Source organism: Gopherus flavomarginatus, chromosome 2, assembly GCF_025201925.1.
Source record: "Gopherus flavomarginatus isolate rGopFla2 chromosome 2, rGopFla2.mat.asm, whole genome shotgun sequence".
NCBI lineage: Eukaryota > Metazoa > Chordata > Testudines > Testudinidae > Gopherus > Gopherus flavomarginatus.
Window position 1 is genome coordinate 52,343,196 of NC_066618.1, and position 18,004 is coordinate 52,361,199.

At 41.2% G+C, this 18,004-nt stretch overlaps 1 protein-coding gene across 3 annotated transcripts in view; it reads right to left on the reverse strand.

Annotated features, from left to right (window-relative positions):
* Window positions 1-2,396: 2,396 nt before the first annotated feature.
* ICA1 (islet cell autoantigen 1) overlaps window positions 2,397-18,004 on the reverse strand; it is a 100,391-nt gene continuing 84,783 nt past the window's right edge. The window contains exons 11-15 of one of the 3 annotated variants that reach the window (XM_050938645.1): window positions 16,321-16,383; window positions 16,175-16,216; window positions 11,207-11,482; window positions 6,050-6,145; window positions 2,397-3,374 (exon numbers count right to left, since the gene is read on the reverse strand). In XM_050938645.1, the coding sequence (XP_050794602.1) occupies window positions 3,253-3,374; window positions 6,050-6,145; window positions 11,207-11,482; window positions 16,175-16,216; window positions 16,321-16,383 (599 nt within the window). In that variant the 3' untranslated portion in view covers window positions 2,397-3,252. Of the gene's footprint in view, window positions 3,375-6,049; window positions 6,146-11,206; window positions 11,483-16,174; window positions 16,220-16,320; window positions 16,384-18,004 lie in introns of all 3 variants that reach the window. The other 2 variants (XM_050938646.1, XM_050938644.1) reach the window with 2 other exon arrangements.

Genomic DNA, 18,004 nt, shown 5'->3' on the forward strand with positions numbered 1-18,004 from the left:
CCATTAGTGTTCCCAACATTCCTGCCACCGGTGGAGTTATGGGAGTGATCACAAATGGGGGATGAAAAAAATGTAGTGCAAAGCCCAGGTTACAAATCCAGATGAGCCATAATTACAAAGGACCAACTTATATTGTGCTGTACAAACCTACCAAAATGACAGATTCTGCCCCACCATGTGCAGTCTAGAAGTCAAGACGACAGTTGGAGGAGCTGAATAAACAAGGCAAGGTTGGAGCAGTGAGGTTGGGGTAACAAAAAGAATAGGATACGTGTGTTTAAAATATTTTGGAATTCTGTAGCTAAAAGCTACAACTTCTGGATGACTATAATTTTGAAAGTGTTTCCATGCTTACTGTGTATGGATTTTATAGGGGGCCTGTTTGTTTTTTAAAGGAAACTGAGCTACCCAGAGTTACACTTCAGGACATTTTAGCCATGCCTTCAATTCACAACACAGATGCTCAGAAGCAAGCTGAAAATGCGGCTTTGCATCCTGTTGTGCTTCACTTTTGCAGCTTTTAAGAACAAGCTTCCTCCCAGCCCCCCACCGTGACGTTGTACTCCATATGCTTGAAATGTAAATATAATGTAACTGGAATAGGCTTCATGCAAAAGGTCTCTAGTAAGGTATCATTACAAAACTTATAATCTACTGAGTGTGTTCATCCTATTTGTATGAATGTATCTTGTATCTAAAACTAGAAATATGAAGTTAACTCTGAGGTCCTATTGTAATTATGTGAAGTGTGGGCCATTATTGGTGGCTCCAATTGACCAGGACAATTGGCTGTAAATAGCTGTTTCCTTGCAAGCCTTCCTGTGTTCCTGTGAGTCAGGCTGGAAAGAATAGAGGCTTGGAATCTCACAGGACATGTGACCATGTCACCTGGTACTGGAATCCATTCTAAACCTGGTGCTTTTCCATTTACAAGGTGGGGTGGAAGATTCCTGCCTTGTGCCAAAGCTATAAAAGGGGGTGGAACAAATAAAGGGGGCTGCAGTCATGAGAAAACCCCTAGTTAGCACCTGAGCTAGAACTAACAAGAACTGTACCAGGGAAAAGGATTGGTCCCAGACTAAGAAGGAGTCTAGTCTGTGAAAGAAGCTTATTGGAACATCTCTGACAGTGAGATTTACCTGTATTCAGTTTCTTAGGCTTAGACTTGTGTGTTTTGTTTTACTTTGCTTCGTAACTTACTTTTGTTCTGTCTGTTATTACTTGAAACCACTTAAATCCTACTGTTTATACTTAACAAAATCACTTTGGTTTATTGATTAACCCAGAGTAAGTGATTAATACCTGGGGGAGCAAACAGCTGTGCATCTCTGTCAGTGTTATACAGGGTGAACAATTTATGAGTTTACCCTGCATAAGCTTTACACAGAGTAAAAGAGATTGATTTGGGATTTGGATCCCACTGGGAGCTGGGTGTCTGGGTGCTGGAGATGGGTGACTTGCTGAGCAGTTTTTGGTTAAAGTCTGCAGCTTTGGGGGCATGGCCCAGACCTGGGTCTGTGTTGCAGCAAACTAGCATGTCTGGCTCAACAAGGCAGGATTCTGGAGTCCCAAGCTGGCAATGGAAAACGGGCTCAGAGGTAATTCCAGCACGTCAGGTGACAGTCCCAAGGGGGGGGTCTCTGTGACCGAACCCATCACACCCACCATAACTGAGACCAACAGTATGAGACAAAGATTAGGTGTCAGGTTGCCATGCACTGATAGGGCACTCAGTCCAAGAAGTAGTGAAAGATTTATGAAAGAGCTCCCTGAAGGAACAGAGCTGTTTCTCTCTTCGATTTTGTCTATATTTCTTATGGGGCTGGTTGTGGTGACATAAAGCCCCTGAGATCTCCCAGTCAACTCTCCTACTATTCCAGCTCTACAGAACATAGTAGTCTCTCCTTCAGGCACTGGGAAGCTGCCACTCCCCAGGGAAGCTTGGACGTGGTGTTCTTATTTAGTTTTCAAGCAATTAGTTCAAGGCTCCCGATTCACGGACTCAGTTGGCTAGCTCACCATGAGGCAGGCAAGAAGACTTGGATTAATTAATTGTGGATGCAATTAATTGCTGGTGCAAAATTGCATCTACAGGAAAGGCACTGGATAGAAGCCCTTTTAAAAAACAGGGCCCAAATGTATAACTGACTGAAAAACAAACATTGCACAGCGTGTTTTGCAAACTCACCCAAGTTGCAAAGCTAAAGTGAAGGCTGACACTCCTTTAACGTCCTCTGTTTTAAAAGGAAGGGGGAGAAGCAGGAAACAATGAGTTGCAGAAGAATCTGAATACAGGGTTCTCTTGCCAACCTACTGCATTACTATTCTTGAGTGGCCTGAGGCAATGTGATGAATTATTAGCTACTGTTTGAAATTTTCATCATCAGATGAATGGGGCATACTGCATTCAACAATGACACTAGCATTCCAGCTGAAAAAAGAGGTCCTTCGTAGGTCTTTTTTCTTTGTTGTCAAAACCATTTTATTAAAGGCGAGTTAGTGTCACAACAGGCTCAAGAAACACATGCTTATCAAATCAGTTTGTTGAAAACTACTTTTAACAGAAAACTTGAATGCTTTCAAGGCGTGTGTAAGCAATAGTGGCAACCAACTTCTGCTTTGTACAAATCCTGCTAGCACAATGAAAAACTCAGGAAGGATGCACTGTGGGCAATATTTTTGGTCTTGTGTAGTGCAGTTTGTCTAATAATTTAAATCAGAGAGACCATGAATACAGCAGCTTGACAGACCCAAATATAATCCTTCAACAATTTAGCCCCAGCATGGATTTTTCAGTATGGATACTAACAAAACAGACTGAATTTACATCTCAACATAGCAGTGGCAAATACAATCATTATTTGACTCATGCAGCCCCTCCCATTACATGATCTTTTGATTTGCACAAGAAACATTATAAAAAAATAGGTTTATAATTTATATTTCACTCTACCATTAGCTCTGCATACCTCAGGCAATGACAGTGTTTCAGCAGGTATCCTAATATGGCTAGAATTCTGTCCTAAATTTTAACCTCATTTGGTAAGTCCACATAGAAAATAAATGCAAACTCTTTATACAAAACAAGATCAAATGATTGTACCTATAGAAAAGGGGGTTAAATCCTTTTAGTTTTATTATAATGGCACATACTTTATAGTTTCACAACAGCATACTGATTTTGTTGTAGTCTTCTAAACCCGAAGTTAGTGTTAATGAATGGAGCAGTGTGAGTTACCATAAGCCGCAGACTCATGCATTGAGCAATTCATGTTCTTTATCTGTTTTCCCAACAGCATCAGGATTGGATAACGGGTCAAGGTCAGCAAAAAGACTGAACCAAGCAGTCAGGTCTTTAGGATTCTTTGCAGGTTCTGGAATAGTGAAATACACGATGTCAGAATTCTTGCCTGTCTTAAACATAGCTGACTGAATGCAGAAGATCAAACAAAACGAATGCCATGAGTATTGTTAGACGGATGAAGAAAATACATCTCCTTTTACCTATAGTGTAATGAATTACATTTCAATATATTACTTGCAACAAAATTAAATATCCACCCATTTCTGTAGAAATGCTTGTAGCACATCAGTCTATACAGGTATTTATATGCTCCCCAATTTTAAATATCTGAGCACTTCCTAATTATTTGAAGATACAAATAATTTCTCCCCTCCCTACACTCCCCATCTCCCTGTTTCCAGCCTGCAGGAGAAATTGCTTGATAACTTGACAGGTGTTTTGATTATGTTTGTGAATGTGAAGGAAGGAGAGCAAAGTGAGGGAAATGAGTTTTGCATGTAGCCTTAGCCACGGGACTAACCACTTCCAATCTTCTCCTGTGAAAGCTCTGTCTCCCGCAAACGTGCCTCCCAGCTTGGTCAACAGTTTCATTACTGTGATGGAATGTAGTGGTTATAGCTGTAGAGGGAGAGTAGATACTTCACGTAGCCAGGGCCAATCCTCTGTATGGCTTTGAATACCAGGACAGGAGACCCTGAACTGTACTCTTTATTCACCAAAAGGAACAGAGTGATGTGTTCACAGAAACCTGCTACGTTAATAGGTTGTTGCATTTTGTAACTGCTGGAGCTATTCAGGGTTAGCAGCTTCACACCTCGATAGAATGAATTCCAATAAACAAGCCTGGAGATTTTGAATGAATTTTTCCCCATAGCCTTATCTGTGTCTGATAGGCTGGGGCTAAGTCTCAGGAAGGGGCTAGTTGGCAGGGTAATCAAAAAGCACTGAAATGAAGGACCTCTTAGGAGGAAAAGTTGCCCTTAATGATCTGAGTTCAGTTTGAGAAGAGGGACCTCAGTCATTTCAGGGCATTTCCATTCACCCCTGAAGCAGCTGGTAGGTGGGACAGGAGAACATGGTCTTTGGTGCCAGAGAGATGAAACAAAATGATCATGGGATGTACTTCCGTTTCCTATGAACATGAAGAAGATATCCATCAGAGCAACACGTACTGTCTGAGTACTATGGCCTAGCCTGAACGATCCAAAACATAGGCAGCTGGCACTGGAGTGCTAGTATCTCAAATAGCTTAGTTAGAAAACGGAGGCAAGTTACTGGGCAGTTCGTTGAAAAGTCTCTAACACCACGTAATGGTCTCTTCAGGACTAGCTGCACGTATTAGGGCTCGTTAGACAAAGGAGTTGTGGGAAGTCTCTGTTAACAGGTGTCCCTGATGTCTTCTGTTTTCTCTTACCATCCAGGAAGGGCAGAAAATGTTTTCATTGCCCTCCCTCCCTCCTCTGTGCCAAGCCAAAAAACAGCCAATCAGCACAGCAAAAATGGCCAACTGGCCAAAGTGCAGTAAAACAACCAAGTGACACAGTGGGACAGCACACCCTGGAAGAAGGTGCCCAGGGCAATCACTCTGCTTGACCACCCCTAGTAGGGGTCCAAGTCACAGGCGGCATCTCTGATTGCTGTCCGTGAGTTCATGACTACTGTGTGTGTGAATGGGCTGAATTCCTGGGAGGAGGAGAGAATTGCATTTCTGGTCATGTAGTCAGCATGTTGTTTTTGGTGACCTGTGGAGCTTTCCTGATACAGATGATATTTTATGTGAAATAAAATACTTCCTCTCAGTGGGAGGTACTGTGTTCTGGGGCTGATCAGAAGCAATCTGGGTTCACAAAGCGATTTATGGACGAGAAAAGTTCTGCTGGGTCTGACTTCACTATCTGTATGTTTGAGAAGCAGAATCTCTTTGCCACCCACACAATTATTGGAATAGGTTTTAGACTAATCCAATGAAGTTTATTGTAACTGCCCTTTTCTGATGCAATTATCACAACTGTGACTTCCCCACCCACTTTATGACCACATCTAAAACGGATGCCAAAACCCACTCAGCCTTATGCACCTAACCATGCAAAGAAACTTCACACATTTCAGCAAGGAAACAAAAATACAGTTTAGGTCACCGGTCTTTCCTGCATAAGAGATCTTTGAGGAATTTGTGCACACACACACACACACACACACACACAAAGCTAGAGACATGTCATGAACACCTTACATTTACTTTGCCCAATCTTTCAGCAAACCCCAACCAAAGCCAATGGGAGTTTTGTCCTGGTAAAAGATGCAGGATTGCACTCTTTGCAATATAATTCACTTGTTGCTACATGCACCTCAAGGCACACAGATTACTGTAACATGGGGCACGTCACTGAAATAACATCTTGATCAGCATGTTCAGTTAGGATTCTGTTCTACCATATCAGAGGTCTGTACTTCAGCTATAATGTCCTCTCTGAACTCCAGAACAAATGAGGCTAGGTTCAGACTGAGTGCATGTGGATGCAACTCTCTGTCTCACAGATTTTAGAGCAGAAACCCCTGTGTTTCATCTGAAATTTCACTGGAACTTAAATGATTGCTTTTTAGTGCCAGCAAATACAAATACATATATATTCCAACACCGACTATCTAAAGTATTTAATTAGTGTGCACATACAATTCCTGAAGGTAAATGTATTATGCAAATAATCATAGAGCAATGGAAAACACTAATAATGAACATATCACCTTTCGCAGGCATCTTGTTGGTGTTCACATTCAGACTGTTTGATTTCTGTGCTGGCTGTGGTATAGATGGATGGCTAACACTGTTAGCTGCCCAGCCTAAAATTCAATAACATGGTGGCATTAGTGTTAATCAACAGTAATTACTTAATGAACTCATATCATCCTGGGTACTTTACAGTAGAAAACTCATATCAGTTGATGGAGTCATACAACACCTCAGCCCTTTGCCAGTTATGGTTACTGCTGCTCATATTCTCCCTCATTTCCACAGAGATAAGCCGTTAACTTCTGCAGAGGAGCAATGTCCTTGAGCAGAGTGTTTCTGCTGACCAAGTGCACGTTCTGAAAGGCTAAGGCAATCGTGTGCTTTCCATCTGCACAGCTGAACTTCCAGTCTGCCTAAAAGAGCACTTGTCCTGCCTCCCTCCCTCCTAATAAGACCACCTTCCAAGCACATTTCAAAAAATAGTCGAATGAGTTGCTGTTCACAGAAGCTCCAGTCCAGACAGTCCAATCAGGCAGGAGGGTGGGTGAGAGGATTTTTAACATTTGAATAGTGGTAAATGTGACTACGATTTAGCTAAAATATGACCCATGTTGTACATTTTTTTATTCTGCTGCTGCTCTTGTGTAGTTCCAGGGACCATCATTTCATTTATTGGCAAAAGCTAAGTATTTAAAGGGACACTTAACTTGAAGCTATTTTAAAATGATTAATTTTGAAAAATTCCAGGTGCTTATAAAGCACCTTTAAGTAGCATACCCAGAACTTTATTCTTTAGATTCCCTTTAAAAAGAGATTTTATATGGGTGTTTTTTCTTCTTCCTTGGTTTTAAAATTCTTTTCAGCAAGGGAGAAATTAACTACACAAAGTAAACAGTGAAACTGGCTACACACAAAGTGCTGCTATAACATATACACAAAGGCACCACAGTCGACAGTGGGAATAGAACCCACCAACTTTAGCACCAAAACTCCAGGTCTTTACCCTTGAGTTAACACTCCCCACCCCTTTCTCCTGTGAGAGAGCTGTGGATTTTGCAATCACTGGGCTCAGCCTGTAGAGAAAAACAGGATCACAAGCACTAGGCTTCCATATTACACTGTTAAACGTGCAATGTAAACACACAGGAAAATAGGACATTTTCCCTTAAATTATTTCATTTACAATTATATAAGGTGCTTATTGTAGCTATAATGGGTGCACGTTATTTCAGTCCTTTCATTTTTATGATGATTAAAGGGTATATGCTACCACAAGTCTAACCATGATATGTGGTACTAAGTCTGTGTATATATGTAGCCAGATCGTCTTCCCAGTAATCCAATCATAATGTTGTCTTTTCTGCATGTCACTTACTTATCCAACCACCAATTTTAGTGATCAATGGCCCCTAATTCTAGAATATCTTAAGTGCCATATCTATATCTATATATATCAATTGTTCTCATCTCTCTTCTTTCTACAAGCCCACACCTTCCGTCTCTTCTCTGTCTCCCATAGTTTCCCTCCACTTTCCTCTTCCTCCATCCCTCTACTTACTTTCTTATCTTTTGCCATGCCTGATGCCATGTCAGATACTGGGTCCTGGTGCCACTGGGATCTGTTTCAAAGGCCATTTAAGATAAAGTCTATACCCTAGAATCTTGCTCGCTTCAGTAGACTACCGCCATTACTGTGGCGATCTGTCCTCTTTCTATTTGATTGGTAGGTAAAGCGGTTCCCCTGTGTTTATTAATGCCAAGGCCATTTTATTAAAATAGACAGCAGGAGTGTTTTATAGGCCTGCTCTACACTATGATGGTAAATCGATCTAACTTACATTATTCATGTAACTGAAGTCGATGTAGTTAGATCCACTTACCGAGGTGGCTACACTGTGCTGTGTCGATGGGAGAGCATCTCTCATCGACTTCCCTTATGCTTCTCAGGGAGGTGGAGTACAGAAATCGATGAGAGAGTGCTCTCCCATCCATTTAGTGTGTCTTCACCAGACCTGCTAAATCAACACTTGCTGCATTGATTGTAGTGTAGTCAATCTAATGTAAGTGTCGACATGCACACAGAATCACATAAAATTAGAGGTGGCAAGGGTCTTTTATGTCCTTTCCCTGCCAATGAACAGCAGGTTGTCAGCAACTCTAGTAAGAAGGGAAAAGAGATGGAAATCTAGGGCAGAGATGCATTGTCTATATTCGTACAGGCAAACTGGACAATTGTGCCACAGGTCCCTCACAAGCGGCCTCTTTAAAATGTGACCTTGCACTGTTAAAAGTTTAAACATACATACCACAAAGTTAGAATGATCAATAATAAAGGAAGCCTATCAGCCAATCTGCTTGGAAAAGGCTTGCACTAGATTGTACCAAAGCCCTTGTAAGTTCATGTGCCACATCCATCTCATCTTTTTCTTTTAAATCTTGTCACAGTTTCACTAATGTACAGCTGGAACAGCGCTAAAGGTATCTGGTTTTGATGGTGGGTTTTTCAGGTTTGTGTGTGTATTCTACACTACCAATGTCTGATCATTCTAGCAGAAGTTTTTTCTGACGCACAATATGTATCATAACTGTAGAACAGGGATCAGTAACCTTTGGCATACGGCCCATCAGGGAAATCTGCTGGTGGGTCAGGCCAGTTTGTTTACCTGTAGCGTCTGCAGGTTCAGCCAACTGCAGCTCCCACTGGCCGCGGTTTGCAGTTTCCGGCCAATAGGAGCTGCGGGAAGCGGCGGCCAGCACATCCCTCAGTCCACGCCACTTCCCACAGCCCCCACTGGCCTGGCACAGTGAACCACAGTGAATCCCTCGGCCCATGGTCAGTGGGAGCTGTGATCAGCCGAACCTGCGGACGCTGCAGGTAAACAAACCGTCCTGGCCCACCAGCAGATTTCCCTGACGGGCCATGTGCCAAAAGGTTGCCAACCTCTGCTCTACGATGTTTGCACGCTAGTACCTTCTTTCCTTTGCTGTCTTCCACAATGAAAACCTGATAACCATGGACATATTCTTCTGGGGCTCTTGTGTGATGAAGCATTTTTTAAATTGCTTCCACAATTTGTAATACAGTATTGTTTTAAATCCCACATGTGCACAATGCTCCATCTAATGAATGGTGAATAGAAATGTAGGAATTTGCTGCCAATCTAGTTGAGCATGATATACCCAGCATGATACAATGTCAGATACAAGCCAGGGACCAGGGGCATTGCCTACATCAGCAGTTCTCAAACATCATTGCAGCGTGACCCCCTTCCGACAACAAAAAATTACTACATGACCCCAGGAGGGGGGACTGAAGCCCAAGCACACACCAGCCTCACCAGCCTGGGCCAGTGGGGGTCCATAGGTGAAGCCCAAGGGTTTCTGCCCTGGGCAGGAGGCATGTAACCTTAGCCCTGGGGCTACGACCCTGGGCAGTGGGGCTCGGGCTTCGGCTTCAGCCCCAGGCAGTGGGGTTCGGACTCTGGCTTTAGCCCCGGGGCCCCAGCAAGCCTAACACCAGCCTGGGCGACCCCATTAAAATGGGGTTGCAACCCACTTTGGGGTCCTGACCTACAGATTGAGAACCCCTGGCCTATATAAACAAACTGCACCGGGAAACGGATGAAGGCAACATGAACTGAGTAACCATTTCCAGTGTTTTTCTGGAGTTTACTGGATAAACATTTCCCCTCACCCTCTTTGGCACAGTGGTGTTTTATCAGTGTTTACTGGTTACTACAGAAATCAGAAGCCTCATTTATATGCCAATGGCTGGCAATGGATAGGCTGAGTTGGTTAAGCAAATGAGGCCAAATTCTAATTTCACAGAAACAAATGGGAATTTTGCCTGGAAACCTTCTCCCACTGACTTCCGTGAGACCAGTATTTGGCTCAAAGAACTAACTGATGGGAAATTTACACTGATGAGACTGGCAGACCACAAATCTGAACATATTGTAGAATAGTATTTAACTCTTACATAGTTTTTCTTTTTTGTCCTTGCACTAAGAGTTGGGGAGCAGAACACCTCTGAAGGAGACACTGGACTCTGCTCTTGCTTAACTAGAACAGACAGCTGAACAAGTAAACCAATTTAAAAAAAAGTCCTCAATACAAACTGTGCTGAGTTTTGTGATAATATGCTGGATCTGAAAAGGACTGCTTTAAGAGAGTACCAGAATATCTTTATGAAGTACTCTCCTGTACTGTATTCCCATTATCACTACAGAGCATTTAGAGAGAGGAATTTTGCCTTTGAAGAAACAAACTGCAATTTATAAATTTGAAAGCATTTGTTGGCCTTGAGCCTATTCTGGTTTGCCTGTTCACTGAGAATGGCTTTATGACATGACTAGACAAAAAGATTATCAGTGAGACAGTAAGGAAGTCAAGCAGTTTACTTTTCAGCCCAACAAATGTCAGAAGTAAGTTAAAAAAAAAAAAGTTACCACAACTCAATTTAGAAATGGAACTGGCAAGTTGCACATTTTTCTCCAGCTGAATGATATGTCTACACAGATAATGTTAACAAGAGTCCTTTAATTATTATGGATAAGTAAATGGGATCGAAAGTACAGCAAGAGGAAAGCTAACGTTCCCTTTAAAAAGGCAGCTGAAATAGAGAGCTACATTTGCAGTGGAATATAAAAACCTAGAGAGAGTGAATGTTTGTTAACCAAGAACTTTTAAAAATAAAACTGGCTTGCTTTTTCCTTTAGAAATAACAACAACAACAACAACTTGTACTACAGCATGCCTAAGAGGCTCCACATGAGATCAGTCCCCATTGCGTGAGATACCGTATGTACGCATAATAAGAGACAATTTCTGACCCTCAGGGTATCATCTGTACACTGCACTAAAACACCAGTGGCTGGCCCATGTCAGCTGACTCGGGCTTGCAGGTCTGTAAAATTGCAGTGTAGACGTTTATTCCCAGAGGCCGGGCACCAGCCCGAGCCTGAATGGCTACACAGCAATTTTATAGCCCCACCGCCCAAGCTGGTGTCAGTTGACATGGGCCAGTCACAGGCATTTTATTGCAGTGTAGACATACCATAAGTGTTTACACTCTAAACAGCCAAGACGGACAAAGATTGGGAACTGAAGTAGAGAGAGACTAAGGTCCCAAATGTGGAAAAAACTTACGCAAATGCAAGACACACACTCACCATGTAGAGAGGACTGTAAATCGTTCATGTTTTGGTCTAAGAGCTGTGAGGGAAGAAAGCCTGATGGTGCTGGCACTGATGGCATGCTCTCCATTTCTCCGACTGAAGAGGCAGTGGAGAGGTCAGTGAGCGGGTCTTCTCCAAAGACAGCTGTCCACTCTTTGCTGAATTCCCCCTCATCCAACGAGGAAGCATTGAGGATTTCGTTCAACAATACCATATCATCCTTATCACCAGACTCAGGCTCCAGGGAGTTTGCCAGATCGTCTTTCAAAGCTGATTTTAAACAAAACGTGAGGAACGAGACAAATTACTAGAGATGAATTAACTTTCAGGGAAACAAACACAGAACAAAGTGGAATACAGAAAACTTCAATTCAGTTTTAATATACTGAATCCTATTCAGATTGTATACTCAGTGTGGATGTCTACGGTTTCCCATTTCCAGGCCCAGTTTCCGTGGACAAGTCCAGTTGCAGCTTCTGCAGCAAAGTATTCTTTGATAGATACTTGAAAACAATTACCTCCACAGAGACTTTTTTCCATTTAAAATGCAGTACAAGTTCATAATCACAAACCAAAGCACCGTATAGTCCAAGGTTTAATAAATTCTCGAAGGCTGCTTTTCTGCTTGCTGTGTGCATTCCTGTTATACATGCACTCTAAAAAGACTCATTTGACCTTGAATTAAATCAGATTGCTGCATGCCCAAATAGAATGCTGCCTGTGTAAGATTCAAATATATAGCAAACATTTGTTCAGTTGGACTTTTTGACCCACTGATCAGGGGCGGCTCCAGGCCCCAGCACGCCAAGTGTGTGCTTGGGGAGGCATGCCACAGGGGACACTCTGCCTGTCACTGGGAGGGCGACAGGCAGGATGCCTTCAGCGGCATGCCTGCAGAGGGTCCACTGGTCCCGCAGCTCCAGTGGACCTCCCGCAAGCGTGCCTGCAGAGGGTCCGCTGGTCCCGCGGCTTCAGTGGAGTCGCGGGACCAGTGGACCCTCCGCAGGCACACCTGCGGGAGGTCCACCGGAGCCACGGGACCGGCGAGCGGCAGAGCGCCCCCCGCAGCATGATGCCGTGCTTGGGGCGGCGAAATGTCTAGAGCCGCCTCTGCTACTGATGAATGACTGGATCAGTTGGGGGTCTCTATTTGAAAAAAACTGCCTATTAGATATGTTGAGGGGGATTTTCAAAGACACTCAGCAGTGGCCTAATTCTTCTCCCACTGAAGTCAATGTTAAAACTCTCATTAATTTTAATGGGAGCACAGTTAGACCAGCATTGAGTACTTTTGAAAGTCCCAGCTCTTAACCCTCGTTATCCTCTTGACCTGTTTCCCCTTCTATATCAAAGGAACTGTGGTTAAAGAAGATGCTAGGTTATTGCTGGCAAGGTTGGTGTTTGGAAAAAGTCTACTCCCACCCCCTCTACACAGCGCACATAATTCTTGATCGTAACTATTAACCATCTGGTTACATCTGATATTGTCACAGTACTCAAACTGAAAGAAACCATCTCTGGATTTAATCAATAAGGTTACTTTCATCTTCACCCAGAAATGTTTAGAACTACAGGTATATTGAGGGACTATGCTGATAATGAAAACAGTGGTTTCCATCTTCTACTTAGCACTGGTTACAAGTCTGATACTATCACATTAATGAAACTGAACAGTTCACCTCAATTATGTATACCTCGAGCGTGTGAAAGCACAAGAGGCAACTTCATTTTGCAAAGCTTCAGATGACTAGTTATCTTACTTTGTCCTCCACTTCTGCTTACATACAACTGTAGAGATTACAGATGCTTTTAATGTTTTTGGCATAAGAGACCGTAAGAATGGACAACAGGATCTCATGAGGCAAAATGGTCACCACATTTTATTTAAATCTAACTCCCTACTTCAATGTGTTCTTTTTTTTAAATGACCACAATGATTTACATTGAAGTGACCACAGCGGAGTCAGTGGAGAGAAAAGGGGCAGAACTTGAGTTTTAAATAGGCACATGAGTCAATATCACATAGGAGAATACAAACATCTACATATGAGGAACGAGTAAACCAGCTCCTATAAAATCAGAACCAGCCTGAATTTTTAGCCAATATTAAGGTAGAATCCAAACATTTAAACATCTTTTTAATTTACAGTTTTATATGGCTCTGCATTTCTTAGGTGGGATCAAAAATGGAAAGAGCACAGAAAAGCCTATTCTCCTGGCATTCCTATTAGAAATTACCGGAAGTATCACAAGAAAACCTATCTCGTGAGATTTTCACCCCACCTCCCTCATCTCAGAGGCGTGGCTAAGAACATTAATACCTTCAAAACTTTTCAAAGTTCACTTAGCAGTACTTATCCATATATTTACAGTGCACTCATGACTATGGTAACAACAGTACTCTCTCTAGTATTTCTCAGGTATTTATCATTCTGATATCTAAGCACTCACATACTCTCCTAGTGTTTCAGCAGGAAATGTTTTACGTTCATGAAGTTTCAAGACTAGCAGGAGAAGATAACATGTATTAAGAGTGTTGTTACTAGTGACAATGTGATACCATTACTGCACCTCACCACAAATTAAATTTACCACAACAGGAAGAAAGTTTGCAGTGATACAGCTCAGATCAAAACTATGCTAGGTTTGCAGTTTTCATGTGTGTCACACCTAGTCAGTGAAGAAATTATACATGAAGATTTAAATCTGAAAACTCAATTTCTTCTGACTATTCTAGTGTGGTAGCTATATTAGGTCATAAGTTATGGACTTTCTTACTTCATACCCCTCTCCGACACTTTCATATTTGTTTTACTTTTTGTTTTTCTCCTTTGCTTTCTATCCATCATTTCTTCTTCACTGCCCATTTTCCCATATATCCTTTCCATGCCTGCACACACAGCTCTGAGCACTGGAAATGTTTAAACACCACATTTAAAAAAATCCTGCCCTCACATTTCATTTTTGTCTGTTTGAATACACGTAACATGTATGTGTCCTTTAGAACCATTCTGTAGGGTATTTAAAAAAAAAAAAAAGGAGAGGAAAGAATAATGTGGCTTGAAAGCACTGCAACATGAGGGTCAAACAACACAGAAGGCGAATTAGGACTTGTGTACACACAAAAATTGTGCCACTTTAACTGTACTGGTAGAGTTAAAGTGGTAAAATCCCCCCTCACAGTTGTATAGGTATCAAGGTGTTTATACCAGTAGATATTATTTTGATAAAATTAGAGGAATAAGGTATACCACCACAAGCACCTTTATACCAGCACAACCGCCTCCATGCTAAGGATTGTACAGATCTAACTCTTTCAGAAATTGTTAAATTGGTTCAATACCTGTACATAGACCAGGCCTTACCTGTGACTCCCATAGGAATGTTTGACATAGAAGATGCTGGAAGTGGTGGAAAAAGGAAAGAGAAAAAGAGGCCACTACCAGGCACGAGAGGGACACAATATTAAGCCACAAAGCAAAAACTCACCATGTCTAACAGTTTATACATGGAGAGTCTGGGGCTCTCTATTACACATATGACTGAGAAATCATCACTATGTCAGCATCTCCATGGCCCTAGATAATATTTCCATCAGCACTTCAAAAACAGAGCTGTGCAATTAATTATTTTTTTCAGTTTTCTGGCAATTCCAAAAATTACTTTTGGATTGACCTGAAAATGAAATTTTTTGAAATTTTCCACAACCTCAAAAAATAATCAAATTCATTTAGACCCAAAATGCAACATTTTGTTCAACATGAAATGAATTGTTTCCTTTTGATTTAGAGCTTCTTAAAATTTTTGAAGCATAAAATAGAACTTTCAGAATGAAAAATCATTTTGAATCAAATAATCTTCACTTCAAAAACGTCAAAACAACTTTTTTTTTTTTTCTACAAAAACAATTCAGCAAATTCAAAACAAATTTGCAACATATTTTGTTCAAACCAAACCTGCATTTTTGGCAAAAACTAAGTTATAGTTGAAAAACTTTTTCCCCCGAGACAGTTCCGTTGTCTTAACTAAAGTGTAGATATCTGTATCCACTCCTTCCCATTTGGAATTCTATACTTCATAGGCTCCTCCTCAGATAGCCTAAAATATATTCTCCAATCTATCTGACTCAGCTACTGAACGTTTTTGAGTCACAAAAGACTGTGTGGCCTTCTGAGATAAGTAAATTAGGAGCAAATGAAACCATTGCATGAAGTGTTACTGCATTTCCATAAAATAGTGCGGTAAATAAAGGGTGTCATTATCATTAGTTGGGACCTCCTTAAACGGAAGTGGGGGTAGGAGAAAAAGACAGGCTAAAACAGCACAGTTGGGAAAGAACTCATCCCTTAGTGCTGACACTAGTCAACCAGCAGAGGATACAAGCAGAGGGTATATATTATAGATTGTTCTCCCGTGTATAAATGAGAACAGCATATCTGTTTTAATTAACAAGGGAGAGTCAGATAACTCAACAGTTCTTTTAAGTTTTTAAAAGAGCTCAAATCAGTTGTTTCTGGTACTGATATCTGCCATATTTCCAAAAAAAAGTTATAGCGGCTATAGAGTCAGTACCAACTATAATGACAAGGTGGGCATAAAAAGCAAAGAAGAATAAAAGACAGGACTATTAAACATTATGGGAAGGATGGGAATGACATTGTAACATGCATAACATTAGCCCCACTGAAATAAATATGAATTACATCTTTTGCCAGCAAGACAATTATATTTTTTGGCAAATAAATTGAAGTACTGTAAATCCTATGGCACTCAATCGGGTTTACTTTTTATTTCAATATGAGATTTAGTGCAGACAAATTACGTATGCAGAGTTGAAGTTCTTTAACAATATTTAAATACTGTAGGTGGATGATCTCATTTAGAAAAAGATAAGATTAAAATTATTTTTGGTGTTTTGCTTTTGGAAAACTGATAAAATAGACATGCATGAATTTCACATACCACTTTCTTCAGGTTTCAGGTCTAATAAATCATCTATGGCACCTACTGGTTAAAAAGCAAAGCACAAAAAATTATTAGTCATTCATTGAATCTTACGTAATCAATAGTTAAAAATTGTAAAGTAAAGCAGTTTCAGTCTAGGTTACCAGAATTCTCTTTATAGTCAAAGCTTCCTCCTAAGGTAGAAAGGATGTCCTTCCCATCTTCAGCTGTAACCAAACACATGAAGTAAGTCAAACCAAGTTCAGCAGTAGGTATATACTATCGATCACCTGACCAGGATGGTGGTGATGATTTTGAATGCCCAGGGAGATACAGAGCAGCTACGAAAACAGAAATAACAATAATAATGGGGGATTTCAACTATCCCTATATTGACTGGGTACATGTCACCTCAGGATGGGATGCAGAGATAAAATTTCTAGAAACCATTAATGACTGATCCTTGGAGCAGCTAGTTCTGGAACTCATAAGGGGAGAAACAATTCTTGTTTTTCCCTAAGTGGAGCACAGAATCTGGTCCAAGAGGTGAATGTAGCTGAACCACTTGGTAATAATGACCATAATGTAATTAAATTTAACATCCTAGGAGCGGGGGAAATAATAAAGAAGATCTAGCATTTAACTTCAAAGAGGGGAAATTCACAAAAATGAGGAAGTATCAGAGGGGTAGCTGTGTTAGTCTGGATCTGTAAAAGTAGCAAAGAATCCTGTGGCACCTAAATGGAAACAAAAAGGAACAGTAAGAGTGAAATGCCTGCAAGCTGCATGAGAACTATTTAAAAACACCATAATAGAGGTTCAAACTAAATATATCCCCCTGCCCTCTCCCTCCAAGAAAAAACAGAGAACCAAAAAAAGTGCCACCATGACTAAATAGCAGTCTAAAAGACTCTGTTAGAAGCAAAAAGGCATTCTTTAAAAATTGCAAGTCAAATCCTATTGAGGAAAACAGAAAAGAGCATAAACTCCAGCAAGGCAAGTGTAAAAGTATAATTAGGCAGGCCAAAAAAGAATTTAAAGAGCAACTATCAAAAGACAAGAACTAAAAGCAAATCAATTTTTAAGTACATCATAAGCAGGAAGCCTTCCAATCAGTCAGGCCACTGGATAATCAAGGTGCTAAAGGAGCACACAGGGAAGACAAGGTTCTTGGGGAGAAGCTAAATGAATTCTTTGCATTGATCTTCACAGCTGAGGATGTGAGGGAGATTCCCACATCTGAACCATCCTTTTTATTGGACAAGTCTGAGGAACTGGCCCAGACTGAGGTGTCAATAGAGGAAGTTTTGGAACAAATTGATAAAATAAACAGTAAAAAGTCACCAGGAGGGTATGAACATGGGCCTGGGGCTGCTCTAGGGTCTGCCGGCCCTCTGCCCAGGGCAAGTAGAGGGTCTGGGGCTCTCCAAAGTGGCTCAGGTTCCCTAGGTGGCCCAGCTCCAGCTTCTGGCCTGGCTAGGGGGTGTGGCATTGGGGGAAAGAGGAGGAGCAGTTAGTCCTTAAGCACCTATTCGTAAGGTGTCAGAAAGAAAAAATATTATGGGAGACTTCAATGTGGGAGATACTGCTTGCTGCTTGGGACCTCCAGCATGTAAAACATCATCAAAGTATACACATTTTCTAACACAAAAGGTATTGCACCCAACATGAGGTAACATTGTTTTGGCTCTCATAATGAAGGATAAAGATTAATCAGTCACTGTACTGGAAGTTGGTGATTGCCTAAAAAAAAGTATTGGGAATAAAAATGTAAACAGAAAAAATCTGAATGAAAATGGGAGTGCTTAAGGAAGAGCTAATAGGTGGCCAAAGAGCCACAATTAAATA